This window comes from Protopterus annectens, chromosome 7.part0 (genome assembly GCF_019279795.1).
Source record: "Protopterus annectens isolate FY-2018-M chromosome 7.part0, PAN1.0, whole genome shotgun sequence".
In the NCBI taxonomy this organism is placed as follows: Eukaryota; Metazoa; Chordata; order Ceratodontiformes; family Protopteridae; genus Protopterus; species Protopterus annectens.
Window position 1 is genome coordinate 1,689,903,953 of NC_056739.1, and position 14,210 is coordinate 1,689,918,162.

Here is a 14,210-nt window from a genome sequence, read left to right on the forward strand (position 1 = left end):
TAAAATGCCCTTGTGGATTATTTTATATTTGGGAGAATAAGAAGTTTTTCTTCAAAAGTAAAACAGCACATAAGGGACATCAAAAAGCAAATATTTCAGAGTCCTGTAGCTATGCACTTTAAGGAACACCATAATGGAGACCCACAGGGGTTGCAGGCAACTGTTTTGGGACAAGTAAACACTAAGTTTAGTACCAATGAGAAAATTGAGGAACATTTAAAAAGGAAGCAAGCAAATTTTTTTTTAAAATATGATACATTTCCAAGGGGCTTAAATAGGGAATTCTCTTGAAAGCATTTAATATAAGAAGGTTAAAAGAATACCAAAAGTTAACCTTTTTAGTTAGCTTTTTAGTGAATTCTTAATTGGATGATTAATTGATAAAATGTATACATTTAAGTGTATGCTTATCAGTAGTAAGATGTACTCTGAAAAGGCGTTTTTGAAAGCCGAGGCGCCAGTGATTTATTTGCTCTTAATGGTATAAGAGTCTGAAGTTTTGCTGTTAACTTTGAATGCAGAAGTTATTTTTTATTTTAATAAATCAGTCTATGTACTAAACTGAGTGAATTCATCTGGCGTGGAACTTGTGGTGTGTGCTTCGTTACTTTCTCAGCAATGGATTGTCATGAAGTTTGCTTTGCTCTGTATATTGAACTTGTAGACATGACCAGATCATTTATGTCAACACCAGCCACTTGCAGCGCCGGTGCAAACAAAATACATCGCTTGACGAAAAGTTATTCTTGTGCGGTCCAAGATGGCAACAAAGAGAGGATCATCCACAAGTCGTCATTTTTTGGATACTGATTCAGGCGATCCTGTAGCTACTGTGCTCACTTCCTTGACAGGCTAACACATTTACTAAATTCTAGTGGTATTTTGAATTGTTTGCTGCTGCATCATCTTTGTCATTTTCATGATCATTAAGGTCTTCTGCCTCTGTCAGTTCTCTGACCCTTTCAGCTGTTCCTTCTCTTTGCGTTTCATTCGTTTTTTGAATTCAATGTCCTCTCCACCAATCATTTTTCTGTCTGTATGTTGGTCTTGTAGAAAATCCAAGTCTTCGTGACTATCAATAAATCTGCATCAGCATGCCCCACATCAAAAAGCTTCAAAAATACATTGCTAAAAATCTGAGACTGTGAATCTGACTGGTGCTTCTTATTCTTCCTGATTCTAGAATGCTTCTCACAGACTTTTGAGTTTTGCCACTGCATTCAGCTTTTGCGTTGTAGGTATGCTAGCTAACTGCCACAACTGCAGAACTTCAAGAGCATTTGAACAACTTGCTGATAGTGTTAACTTGTTGGTTTTAAGATCATAGAACAGTCTGCATAAAACGTGACTGTTGGTTGGAAGCTGATTTGAGCAAGTTGAGATATTAAGGGCAGGTAACCGCTGGGCAATATTCCATACCAGCTCTGGTTGACTGTCACTGAGCTCATGGTACACCATCACAGGGGAATAGGGCTCTGTCAATTAACATTAACACCGTTAGCCACACGTGAAGAAAAGTACAGTTTTGTACCTACCATAAATGTAGATGTTCGAGTGCTAATACAGCTGCAGTAATCACATATGGGTTCTCTGCCGTCAGGCGGTCCCTCGGTCGGCCGAATTCCAAAGTCCTGGTCCGGCGTCGGTTGTTGTCGCTTTCTTTCCTGATGTCAATGCGACAGGGGGTATATAAGACACAGCCGGCGCCATATTCTTCAGTCTTTTCTTGCCCCAGATGTCAGGTGCCCCCAGAAGGAAGGCAATACATAAATTATGTATAAAAAATATATTCAAGCAATGCAATGTAATCAAAAAACAGTAGTTGCAAGCAAATACACCATAGGAGGATAACCCAAATTAGGTTGTAAGAGGAGGTGTTAGCCACTAGTCCTTTACCAAGAGGGGAAGGAAGGAGGGAAACCTGTACTGCAGCTGTATTAGAACTCGAACATCTACATTTATGGTAGGTACAAAACTGTACTATGTTCATCGTGCATACAGCTGCAGTAATCACATATGGGTAGAATCCCAAAGCTACGCACAGGGTGGTAGGTACTAGGTGGAACTGGGATGAGCCAGAATGCCCTGCAATACAGCAGTGGCAAAGCCTGCTCTAGTTTTGGAATATAAAGGCAGGTGGAAGTGTTTTGTGAAGGTATGCACAGAACTCCAAGTGGCTGCCTCCAAAATATCTTTGGTAGGAACTCCTCTGAGAAAGGCTGTAGAGGTAGATATGGCCCTGGTTGAGTGGGATCTGATGCCTGTAGGGACAGATTTCCCATGATAGGATTAACAAAACCGTATGCAGTGGCCTATCCATTTTGAAATTGTCTGTTTGGTCACTGGCTTCCCTTGAGCTCCTACAGCATAGGACACAAAAAGTTGTTGTGATTTCCTAAAAGGCTTTGTTCTGTCCAAGTAATAACGTAGCTGTCTATGGATGTCTAAAGAGTGCAGCAGCCTTTCCTCTTTGTTTTGAGGATTGGGGTAAAAGGTAGGCAAGGTAAAGCTACCCTGGATACCACTTTAGGCATAAATGATGGGTTGGTTCGAAGGGAAACCCTGTCCTGATGGAAAATTAGAAAGGGCTGCACAGCCATGAGGGCTTGCAGTTCCGAAACCCTACGAGCTGAGGTAATAGCCAGAAGGAAGGCTGTTTTCCAGGACAAATATTGCAAATCTGTTGAGGCAGCTGGTTCAAAGGGAGGCAATGTTAATTTTTCTAGAATATAATTAAGATCCCAGGCTGGAACTGGTTGTTTCCTTGGTGGTCTTATATTCTTAACCCCTCTGAGGAACTGTCTTAAGAGTGGGCGAGAGAATAAGGGTGGATCCGTGTTGAATTCTGCAGAAATGGCTGAAGCATGGATTTTTATGGAGGAAAATGAGAGTCCACTGTTCAGCAGCTCAGCTAGATATTGTAATACCCAAGGCAAATTTAGTTGTGTAGGGTCCTGGCCTTTTTTCTCATTCCAAGAACAAAACCGTTTCCATTTTGCTGAGTAAGCCTTTCTAGTAGATGGCCTTCTGGCCTACAAAATGACATCCTGTACCTCTTTGGAGAGTAAGGTCTGTTGAGGTGTTAAGGAATTTTCCATGCAGCGAGATTGAGTGTTTTCAGCTGACTGTGAAGAGTTTTGTAGTTGTGCTGAGTCAGCAGAAGAGGCATTAGAGGTAGGGACCAGGGAGGAGTATGTGCTAGGCTCCTCAGGAGTGAGTACCAGTGCTGTCTTGGCCAGTCTGGAGCAATCAGTATCATCTTCGGTCTGTCTGCTCTTGCTTTCAAGAGCACCTTGGGCAGAAGAGGCAGAGGTGGGAAAGCGTACACTGTCCATGCTGTCCAACTGAATGAAAGGGCGTCCACTCTCCAGGCCTTTGGATGGAAGGTCCTTGAACAAAACTTTTCCAATTGATGATTCCTGTGGGACGCAAAGAGATCTATGTCTGGCCTTCCCCACGCTTGGATTATCTGTGTAAACACCTGAGGATGCAACTTCCATTCGTGTGGATCTGTCATATTTCTGGTTAGACTGTCTGCCAGCGTGTTTTCCAAACCTGGCAAGTACTGTGCTTGAAGTTCCATTTGCCCTTCCAGAGCCAAGTTCCAAAGTGTCATGGCTAGTCTGCACAGAGGGTATGAATGTGTTCCTCCTTGTTTGTTTATGTACCACATTACTGTGGTGCTGTCTGTTCTTATTAATAATTGTCCTGGATGCAGGAGGTCCTTGAATGCTGTAATTGCATTTATCACTGCTAGCATTTCTTTTTGATTGATGTGAAGGTGCTTTTCCTTTTGGGACCACTTGCCCTGAATGCACCTGTCTGTCATGTGCGCCCCCCAGGCGTAACCTGAGGCGTCTGTTGTGATGACTTGATTTGCTTGAGGCTTGCAGAATGGGAGACCTGTGTTTGTTTGACATGCTTGGGCCCACCATAGAAATTCCTTTTGCAAACATGGAATTTTTGGTATTATTGTTTCCAAATTGTGGCTGTGCTGAGACCATAGGTTTTTTAGGTACCATTGAAGTTTTCTCCTATGCAACTTTGCACATGGGAGTAAAAGAATGCAAGATGCCATGAAGCCCAGAGCCTGCAGGATTTTCCTTGCAGCAAGCCTGGTACAATTTGCTAGTATTTTGAAGTACTGAGTTAGTTGCCCCTGTTTTTCTGGCGTAAGGTAGGCCATCTGGGTGTTTGTGTCCAAGTTGGCACCCAGGAAAGTTATTTTCTGAGATGGTGTTAGCCTGGATTTTTCTTTGTTGATTATATATCCCAGAGAATTCAGTAACTGTATTGCATAAGCCAGATGTTCCAGAAGTTTGTGCTTGCTGTCCGCTTGGATCAGGCAGTCGTCCAAATAAGGGTAAATTTGTATCCCTTGAAGTCTGCAGCAGGCGATTACTGATGCCAGGCATTTCGTGAATACTCTGGGCGCAGTAGATAAGCCAAAGGGCAATGCAGAGAATTGATAGTGGATTGAACCTGCAAGAAATCTGAGGTATCTTCTGCAGCTTTGTCTGATTGGGACATGCAGGTATGCCTCCTGGAGGTCCAATGTTACCAGCCAAAACCCCTTGCCCAGCATGGGAAGAAGCTGCTGTAATGTGAGCATCTTGAATTTTGGTACGAGTAGAAATGTATTTAGGATGGATAAGTCCAAAATGGGTCTCCAATCAGTTCCTTTCCTTGGTACCAGGAATAGTCTGGAATAAAAACCTTGACCTTGTTCGTGAGTAGGTACCTCTTGAATAGCTTTCATGTCCATGAGTTTTGAAATTTGTATTTGTGCCTCTGCCCTTTGATTGTATGGCAGGTTTGACATGCCTCTCATCTTTGGAAGAGTGTGAAAATGAAATCTGTAGCCTCTGTTTATAATGTCCAGGATCCATTTGTCTGTTGTGATAATATGCCAATTTCTTGTAAATAATGTCAGCTTTCCTCCCAAGGGAGCTGCCAGCTGAGACTTGCTTGGCATGAAAAGGAGGAAGTCATTGGGTTTGTTTTCTATTGTTGTGCACTGTCCTCGCCACCTCTTGGTGCTGGAGTTTGCCATTGTCTGCCTCTATATGATCCTTGAGATTGTCCTCTGCCCCTTGTGCGCCTGTATCTGCCTCTTTGGGGCTTGTCCGTGGCTGGAAAGGACCAGTTTTTAGAAGGCCAATTTCTGCTAAAACGAGGTGATTGTACCTGCAGAAAAGTTTGCATAGATCTAGCTTTTTCTTCCATTTTACGTAGTATCTCCTCAGCATTAGTACCAAATAGCACATCCTTTTGTAAAGGAGCATCTAGTAGTTTAGCTTTAACATGATCAGGCAAGCTTTGTTCCCTAAGCCAAGCATGTCTACGAATGACTGATCCTGTAACAGCAGCTCTACTTGAGGCCTCTAAGGCATCATAGCCACATTGTAAGGTGTGCTTACCCACTTGTTCTGCACTATGCATCATATCCTGCAATTCCTTCAAATCTGGTTGTTCAGGTTGAGACATTTTATTTCTTAATTGAGATAACAGAAACTGCTGGTATTTAAGCATATGGAACTGACAATTTAAGGCCCCCATGGCTAGGGTGGCCGAGGTGTATACCTTTTCCCCCCACCTTTCTAAGGATCTAGATTCTCTTTCGGAAGGAAGTGGATTCTTGGCAGTAGAGGCCATCATTCCCTTGGGGCCTTGAGAAATGGTTTCAGGGTCAGCATTATGGCTTTTGAAAAGAAATTGGTGAGAGTTAGGAACTCTGTAGTACCTATCAGGTTTGACTGGAGCAGGAGGCAGGGAATCCGGACTAAGACAAGCTTCCGAGTATACATCAAGTATGTCCAAGACAGGAGGTATAGCCAGCGGTCTGTGTTGAGGTAACAAAAGAAATTCCCTAAGCCTTTTCTTGGAATCAGAAAAGTCTTGGCCTTCCCAATGGAAGTGCTCCCTCAAGGTGTGCAAGGTTTCCCAAAAGAAATCCTCTGGGGAGACACAGAAGGAATGGACTGTTCTGCATCCGAATCTTCATAAGGGAGTGAGTGCTCCTCTACATCAGAATGTTCTGAGAAAATGGAGCCCTGTTCAGAAGAGGGAGAATCTTCCTCCACTCTGGGTCTCTTGTCTGGAGGGGGTTGGGAACCCCTGATAAGGGTAATCAAATCCTCAGCCATTTTAAGCATCTGCTTTTTAGGCATGGGGCCTGGGGATGTGCCCTGAGCAACAGGCCTCTTGGAATGCATGGCTGATTTGGACTTCGTAAAGGCCTTAATGGAACAGGAAGATGAGGGCCTAAAGACACCCTGGGTGGAAGTGGACCTGTCCACATTAGGAGACTCAACACTCACCGTGGCTTCGGTGGTTGCAGTCTGAGTAAGGGCCGAGGCACCAGCGGTCTCGGGTACAGAAGACAACGCCAAAGAAGTGTCGTCGGTAGTCAGGGACTGCAAAGGCGTCTCGCTGAGAACCGGACCACGTGCAGTCGGATTTGGCGTGGTGTCGGTGGAGACCGCGGACCTCGCGTGTCGGTCCTTGTCCTTGCGTTTTTTGGACAAAACGGTAGTCTGAGTCTCAGATGACATTTTATAATCAGAGGCTTTACCAAAATAATGTTGGGCGAACTCCGCCCGACGCTTAATAGTGCGTTTATTGAAAGAAGCACAAAAGCGACAGCCCGAGACGTTGTGGTCTGGGCCTAAACAAGGTATGCAGAGGGAATGGAAATCCTTATGCAGTATTTGCTTCCCACAAGAAATACAATTGTTAACTTTGTCTGACATCGGTCTGAGGCAAGAAAAGTTTCCCCAACGGGGTACTTAGCTTTAAAGAAGACTTCAGTTTCCAATTTTTTCGTAAATTCAGGAGCTTGCCGACCGGCACTTGCGAACTGCTTCTGCTTCGGGCACCACGTGGCAAAAAAGACTGAAGAATATGGCTCCGGCTGTGTCTTATATACCCCTGTCACACTGACGTCAGGAAAGAAAGCGACAACAACCGACGCCGGACCAGGACTTTGGAATTCGGCCGACCGAGGGACCGCCTGACTGCAGAGAACCCATATGTGATTACTGCAGCTGTATGCACGATGAACATCTATATGAATTGATAAATCATCAAAAAGTAATTAAATACAATGTTTCACTCTGCACAGTGTAAACAGGAAATAGCAAAGAATTTTGAACAATGAAAAGAGAATTAAATGGTGCACAAGGCTTTAAATAAGTAAAGTAGGCTGCAGGAGGTTATGGAAGATCAAGTAAAACTTGACTGGAGATGGACAAATAACACTAGAATCCAATTAGCAGTACTGGAAAGAGCATGATTTTTTTTTTTTACATGTTGTGAGCTGTCACTTAATGAAGTCAGATAATTTTAATTTCTTGCATACATACACAACTCACCAAACCTCACATTTTAGAAACCTATCAAAATGATTACAAAAAAACAATTTTTTGAAACACTCTAGAAAGCACAGATCTCAATGCGGACATCAATGAAGCAAATGAGACCTAGGGCGAGGAAGGAGACAGGAGCATTATGGGTAAGGGGAGGAGCTTTGAGCTTGGATCAGATGCTGGACATGCAGCAGAGTCAGATCAAAGAACCCACAAGTTGAACACCAAATGAAGACAACTTCAGATAAAATAACTTAATACAAAGCCAGCAGTGACTGAATGCCTGCTACAGCAGTAATATTATCCTCCCTGAAAAGGTAACTAGTACAGCAGTGTTCTTAATAGCTTTAAAACTGTAGGCAAAATAAGCTGTATTCAAAATTATCAAAACAATAAAATGTCTGATGAAAAACAAAATATGCATTTCCATCACCTTGTTGGGACTAATAGAACAGTTGATTTTAGTAACAAGCTCATGTGCAGAGTTCACAGCTACCCTGTCAAATATTTATTTTACATTTGTTTACCAGGGAGGTCCGACTGGACAAAGCTGTCCATTTTCAGCGGAGGCCCAAGAAGAAAAGATTCAGAAACAATTGCTAACATTCTATACATAAGATATTTACATGAGCATTGTGGATTACACATACAATTATAAAATACAGTAGGTAACATGATTGCATAAGATATTTACATACGCATAGTGGTTTGGACATACAATAAAAGTATAGCAGGTAGTAACATATTACTTGTTCATGCAGTACGTTTAGTAGACATAATCATGAAGATGTAATGAAGGTAAGAGAAGAAAGGAAATAAAAATACTAGCCAGTTTGTCAAAGGAGAAGAAAATAGGCAAATTCATATGAGGTTCATTAACAATTTAAGGCAAAGCTTTTCAACAAGTCTAGGGGAGAGTTAGTAGGTATAGATGGGACAGTGGTGAGTAGGCGGCAGTGAGTTGGTAATTAAGATGTGATAATAAATATACTGCATGTGAGGGAGTTTTAAAGAGGAGGTTGAATAGTGGGTAGAGGAAAGGAGTTAGAATATGTCAGCGAAGTGCTAGACAGATACATGTCCAAGGATTTCTTAGGTGGGAAATAAGCTGTTTTTTGAAGAAGGTTTTGCAAGGTTGTACCCTGATTTGTAGTAGTAGGGAGTACTAAGTCTTGGCAATATTGCTAGAATACAGGGAGTCACCAGAGCCGCAACAGCTTTTGGAGATAGCCATTAGTGCCTTGTTAGTGGTTCTAAGTTCTCACAGGGTGATCAGGTCTTGTAAGGCTGGAGTTCTGTCAGGTTGGTACAGTATTTAGTGACCTAGAAGAAGTTGGTTTAGCACTAAGGTGTTAGGGAGTTCCAATCAGGAAAGCTGTTTTAGGGCTTGACAGTGGTGGGTGTGGTAGGAGGAATTTGTGGCGAATCTTGTTGTAGCATACTGATAGCCTGTTTAAATCACTCTTGTTTAGATTAATTAGGACAGGGGAAGCATACAGTAAGGTAGAGAGAAGTTTGGTACGAGCTAGGGTAACTTTACCGTTTGTTGCTGGTTAGGAAGTTTTTACATATGTAAAGAGCAGCTAGTTTTTTGTTGACTTGGGTTATTGTATGAGCTACATGTATGTGATATTTCATATTATTGTCAATAATGAACCCTAGTAATTTGGTTTGTGTGACGAGGGAGCCGAGATTATTTGAAGCAGAAATAGGAACAGGGGAGTAGGTACTGTTGCTTTTGAAAGCTGGAAGAGCATAAGCTGGGTCTTTTTAAGATTTAGTATAAGCTGGGAGTTTGTTAACCAGGTTTCAATGGATGTAAAGGCTTCTTGGGTCTTGACGTGAAGTCGTTGGAGGGTGGGGGCAGAGCAGATTAAGGTTGAGTCGTCAGCATATTGAACCAGGTTTGCTAGACGGGTAGCTCTGTGAAGATTATTTGTAAATATAGTGAAAAGTAGGGTCCTAGGAATGATCCTTGGAGTATTCCTAGTTTTACAGGAAGTTGGTGGGAAGGAGTTTTTCCACTGAACGGCTTGCTGGCGTTGGGAGAGAGAATCTTGAAACCAGAATAGAGTGGGAGTAGTTAGTTTTAATTCTGAGTGACGTTAGAAGTTTTGTAGGACTAAAGACTAAATTTGGCCTGGAAATTCAAAGCCATTGTCCAAAAACAATGCTTCTTTGAAGGTCCAAAACAGCATTAGCTATAAAAAAATAAATGGTATACAAGCTAAGAAGTGGGTTAAATACAAAATATTTCAAGTCATACATACGACGCTTATCATCCTCATGATCACCAACAACTCCGGATTCCTCAATGGATTTTGTCAGATAATATTCAGACAAAGAATTGGAGAAGGCCAACTCAGAGCTGGTGAGGTCTTCTTCCTGAGCAGCATGGATCAATCTAAAAAATAATTTATTTTAAAAGTTAGACCTAAATGTAAAAGCTAAATCCATCAAACTGTTTTTCCAGTAGCTTACTATAAAACTCGGTAATCTTCAGCTTTTCTTAGGAACACGCACACGCATGCAAAAAAACAAATGAACAGCAGACCTTTTTGAAGCAATAGCAAACAAAACTCAAACAATAACAAAGCAAGAAAGAAATCATATGTTACTCCAATTCATGGGAGAAAGAGAGGAAGGAACAAAGTAACATCACTCTCCAGAAATAATGAAGTAATCATTTAGATGGTCTGCCATGACAACACTTATAAGGGATGAAAGTACTTGTCTGCATCCTTTTCTTGCAGCTGTTTAAATAAAAGCTTCTGTACTTAGGTGACATGTCTATTGGTCCACATGCAGCATCAGTGCAGTGGAATTGGGGAAAGACAAGACACCCAGAGCCTTGTTACCTGACCTACTCAAAATAACACACATTTGTATCATATCAGTTAATGGGTGACAAGTCACTTCTTGGTATGGCTATAGCTCAGGTAGCCTTTCTACCTCACTCAGTTTGATCAATTTTCTCATACGTGGGCTTTTTTTTTTTCAACTCAAATAAACATGGAAAGTTCAAGAGCAAGTACCATAGCATAAAATACTACAGTAGGAGAGGCTGCTGAGTCAACAAGACTTGTCAGTTCCCAGATCTTCCTAGAGGACCTAAATCTCCCCTTCCAGACAGAAGAGTCAAATAAGAGGAGGGCAGATGTAAAAAGGACTAGAGAGCTACCCCAACCCAGGATGCAAAGGAAGACCAAGAGACAGGAGGAAAAAAAAAGAAAGGAAGGAGGGTACTGGGACTGCACCCATGAATTTACTCTTATCTACATTTAAGTAAGTTAGAAACACAAATCGGTGTTCATTCTATCACTGATTGCTGCAGTCCTCGAGTTCTGTGAATATTCCTAAAGCACAAAGATATGATAAAGGGCGGTCAACAAGAAAGAGGTAAATAAATAAGAAGGTCTTGCATAACAGTATAAGCAATCCTTTCTTGGCCCTTGAAGCTGTCCCTAAATTGTAATGCCTCGAGAAAGTGTAAACAAAAGTCCAACACGCAGCTTCTAAAACAGCTTCCTTGCCAACCCCCTAAGAACGGAGTTGAAGCAGTAGGAGCTTGAGAAGAGTGAGCTCTGACATGCTTTAGAACATGCTTGTGAAGAAATGTACCACTTCTGATAGGCAATGAGAAAGCCATTTGGAAAGAGCGTAGACTCATCTTCCATTCTTTCCCTTTGCCAAACAGATAAATAACTGATCGTTTTTTATGAATTCTTTTGTTTTGTGCAAATAAAGTCTCAGCTGTCTATCTATACATGAAGGGCTGTCCCCCTTGAACTATGGCTAGGGGAAAGAGAACCGGCTAGAAAACAGCATGGATAAGAAATATCTGAGAGACTATCTTAAGCATAAAGGATGTGGGGGGTGGACTGCTAGGTCAGGGCACCTTGTCCTGATGGAAGCCTGAGAAAGGTTCTTTGCCCAATGAAGCAGATGTAATAGTTGTCAAAATAGTGTCTTCCTGGATAAAAACTGAAGAGTAAAAGCAACGGGCTCAAAATATGCAAGGGTTAGGATCTCAAAATATTAAGATACTGTGGTGAAACATCTGTTTTCTTGGTGACCTGAAGTGCAAGCCACCCCAAATAAATTGCTTAACCGAAATTAGAGTGCAAGTGCTGGTCCAAGGACAAAAAGTCTGAAACCGCAGAAGCATGCTTAAAAAAAAATCGGCCTTGTAAAGATCAGACAGGTACTACAAAACCACTGCTGCTATAATCTTGTTAGAGTCTTGGCTCCTGAAAAGGCAACAAAATGAGAACATTCTCCTTTTAGACTGGTAATGATTTCCTTGCATTCTGGTTTCCCCATACTCCATCTTACTCTTTAGAATGCCCTCAAAATACACATCTCTACCCAAGATTACAGTGAAATCATCCAAGCTGTCTGCCTTAGAGTGCCCAGGTTGGAGTGCAGAAGGGACCCTTTGTTTTGCATTAAATGGATCAAACGCTGAAGCAATATCTTTCTTTTTTTTTTCCTTAGCAGGATGGACAGGAAGGAAAAATGGTAATTACATACTTTCCATATCACTGCATCCTTTCATCAATGTCCTTCAGTCTTGCACAACTGATGGGTCCTTGTACAGATTGTTGAATCTGAAGCAGAGAAACTAGTATTTCAGTCTACAGGTTCTTTAATTCTTTTGACTTAAAATATTAATCTGTGATATCTTCACACACTAGTGCAACTTGGTAGCCAAGAAATAAAAAAGTGTTTTATTAAAGACGTGTAGAAATTATTTCAGGTGTCCTTCAGATCTTACAGAAAGGCAGTTTGGAAGGGGTTAGGAGGAAGGAAGAGTTGGAGGTGCAGACAGACATGGATGAAAAGATCCAGAGTTAAGTGCTTATCTATTGCATCATATTCATCTAGTCCATTCCATCCAATTGATGGGTCAGAATTCCCAAATACTGAATGGCTGGGTGGAATCATGACAGGATAGCCTTAAGGATAGTGTCTCCAACAGCAGAATTATACCTCAAAAGGGCATCCAATTTAAGCTTTCCAAAAGTTTGCAACACAGACCATAATGCTACAGCACAAACTTAATCAATTGAAGAATTTCCAAAGAAGACTGTAGAGGTGGCGACAGACCTCAATAGAGTCTTGGATGTGCACAGTAAGGGATGGTTGTGAAAAAAATAAAATATGATATGCGCAATTAGAAAGCCAGTTGGATAAGAGGACTTCAGACACTCTCTTGGTCACCAGCACTTTGGCATTGGAAGTCCTGGCTTGCTTAGGGGTTGCAGACACTACAAAGAGTCTGTTCTTGGCATGTCAGGATTGGGACGAAGTCATGGTGGCATCTCAAGGTGATCTACCATAGAACTCAGGCCGAACAGCGATACCACAATGAAACGAAAAGGCTGACAGAAATGTCTTTGCCCTCCTGCAAATACTTCTCTCTCAGGCATTTGTCTTTATATTTTTTGGTGATAGCAATCTGGGAATCAGGGGAAACTGTATGATACAAAGGCATACACCTAACTAAATCTAAATGCTTTTCAATGAATTTAGCCCTACACTTAATGGTTTTATTGCTGAACCTAGCAAAAGGGGCAGTTAAAGTCATGTGGAGGCCCTAAACAGAAAAGACTATAAGTTAAAGACTTTGTGATGGGATTCGTTTCCCCACACAAAAGGCCTTTTTTAAAACATGGACAAGCAACATCAAAAAGCTGTAAAGATAAGATTCCCAGTGAATAATACTCTAATAATTCAAGGTGGCCAACAGACTGATAATGATCAGAAATGCAGTCGTATGCACTGCACCACAAGATGACAGAGAAATGAAGTTGGTACCAGCTGATGTACCTTTATGACACTAACATGTTGGTGTCAGACAGAAAAGAAAATCCTCTGGCTGTAGGTAAGTTAAAGTCTGGTATTCAGGAGAGCCACACTCTTTGGCATGGCAAGGAGTACCAAGACTCTGTACTCCAACACAGACTATGGTGAACATCCAAGGTTATTAGAAACAAAGGATAAAAAGTCTGGTTCTGAGCAGGTTGAATCTTAGTTGTCTGTGACTATCCAAAGTACGCAAAACGCATTCATCCTTACTGGGATGGCTTGACAAGAATAATAATAATAATAAAGCTGGAGTGGCTTAAATTTGCATCGGAAGTCACCTTCAGAATAAAAGAAGGGCTGATATGTAAGGACACTGTCTTTATGAAAAATCAAGTAGGGAAAGACAGAACACCAAGCAAGCACCTCTGCTTATCTTGTGGCAGATGTTATTGCTACGAAGAATAATGTTTCAAAGGAAAGAAATTTCAAGCGACTGGAAGATGCGGGTTCAGAAGGAGACTCAAAAACCGCACTACCAAATGAAGGTCCTAAAGAGCTAATGGTTCTCTACATGGAAGTAGAAGAAGAAATTACTTTAACAAAGACCTGGCAGAGCTTACAAGAGATCAAGGAGCAAGAATCAAAGCCAGAGAGAAAATTAGAGACAGCAGCTAACAATGGAAAAAAATGGTACCCAGTTGAACATGCTGGCCATGAAGAGTAAAATACCCAGGAACAGAAATAGTGGTGGTAGTGGGATGTCAACATCTTGTGCAGCTGCCCAGAGTGCAAAGCATTTACAATTAGTATGGTAAACTGTAAGTGCAGATTATCTGGGATGTGAAAAGAATCCCAATTACATTGTTAGACAAAGAAGGGTCACTGACCATCGTGGGAACTGGAGAACATACAATCAAGTTTGATGCTATGTACAATAAGGAGAGGGTTTCCAGAAGGGTGAGATAGCAGCAGATTATGCCTGGGGGAGAAGGGCTTGATGTGAGGCCCTACCAGAGGAAACCAAAACTGTCT

At 41.7% G+C, this 14,210-nt stretch overlaps 1 protein-coding gene across 1 annotated transcript in view; it reads right to left on the reverse strand.

Moving 5' to 3' along the window:
* Positions 1 to 14,210, reverse strand: part of TICRR (TOPBP1 interacting checkpoint and replication regulator) — a 3,405,639-nt gene that overhangs the window by 2,175,347 nt on the left and 1,216,082 nt on the right. Inside the window, exon 8 of the mRNA XM_044078205.1 lies at positions 9,638 to 9,771. Coding sequence (XP_043934140.1) covers positions 9,638 to 9,771 — 134 coding nt within the window. The remainder of the gene's footprint in view (positions 1 to 9,637; positions 9,772 to 14,210) is intronic.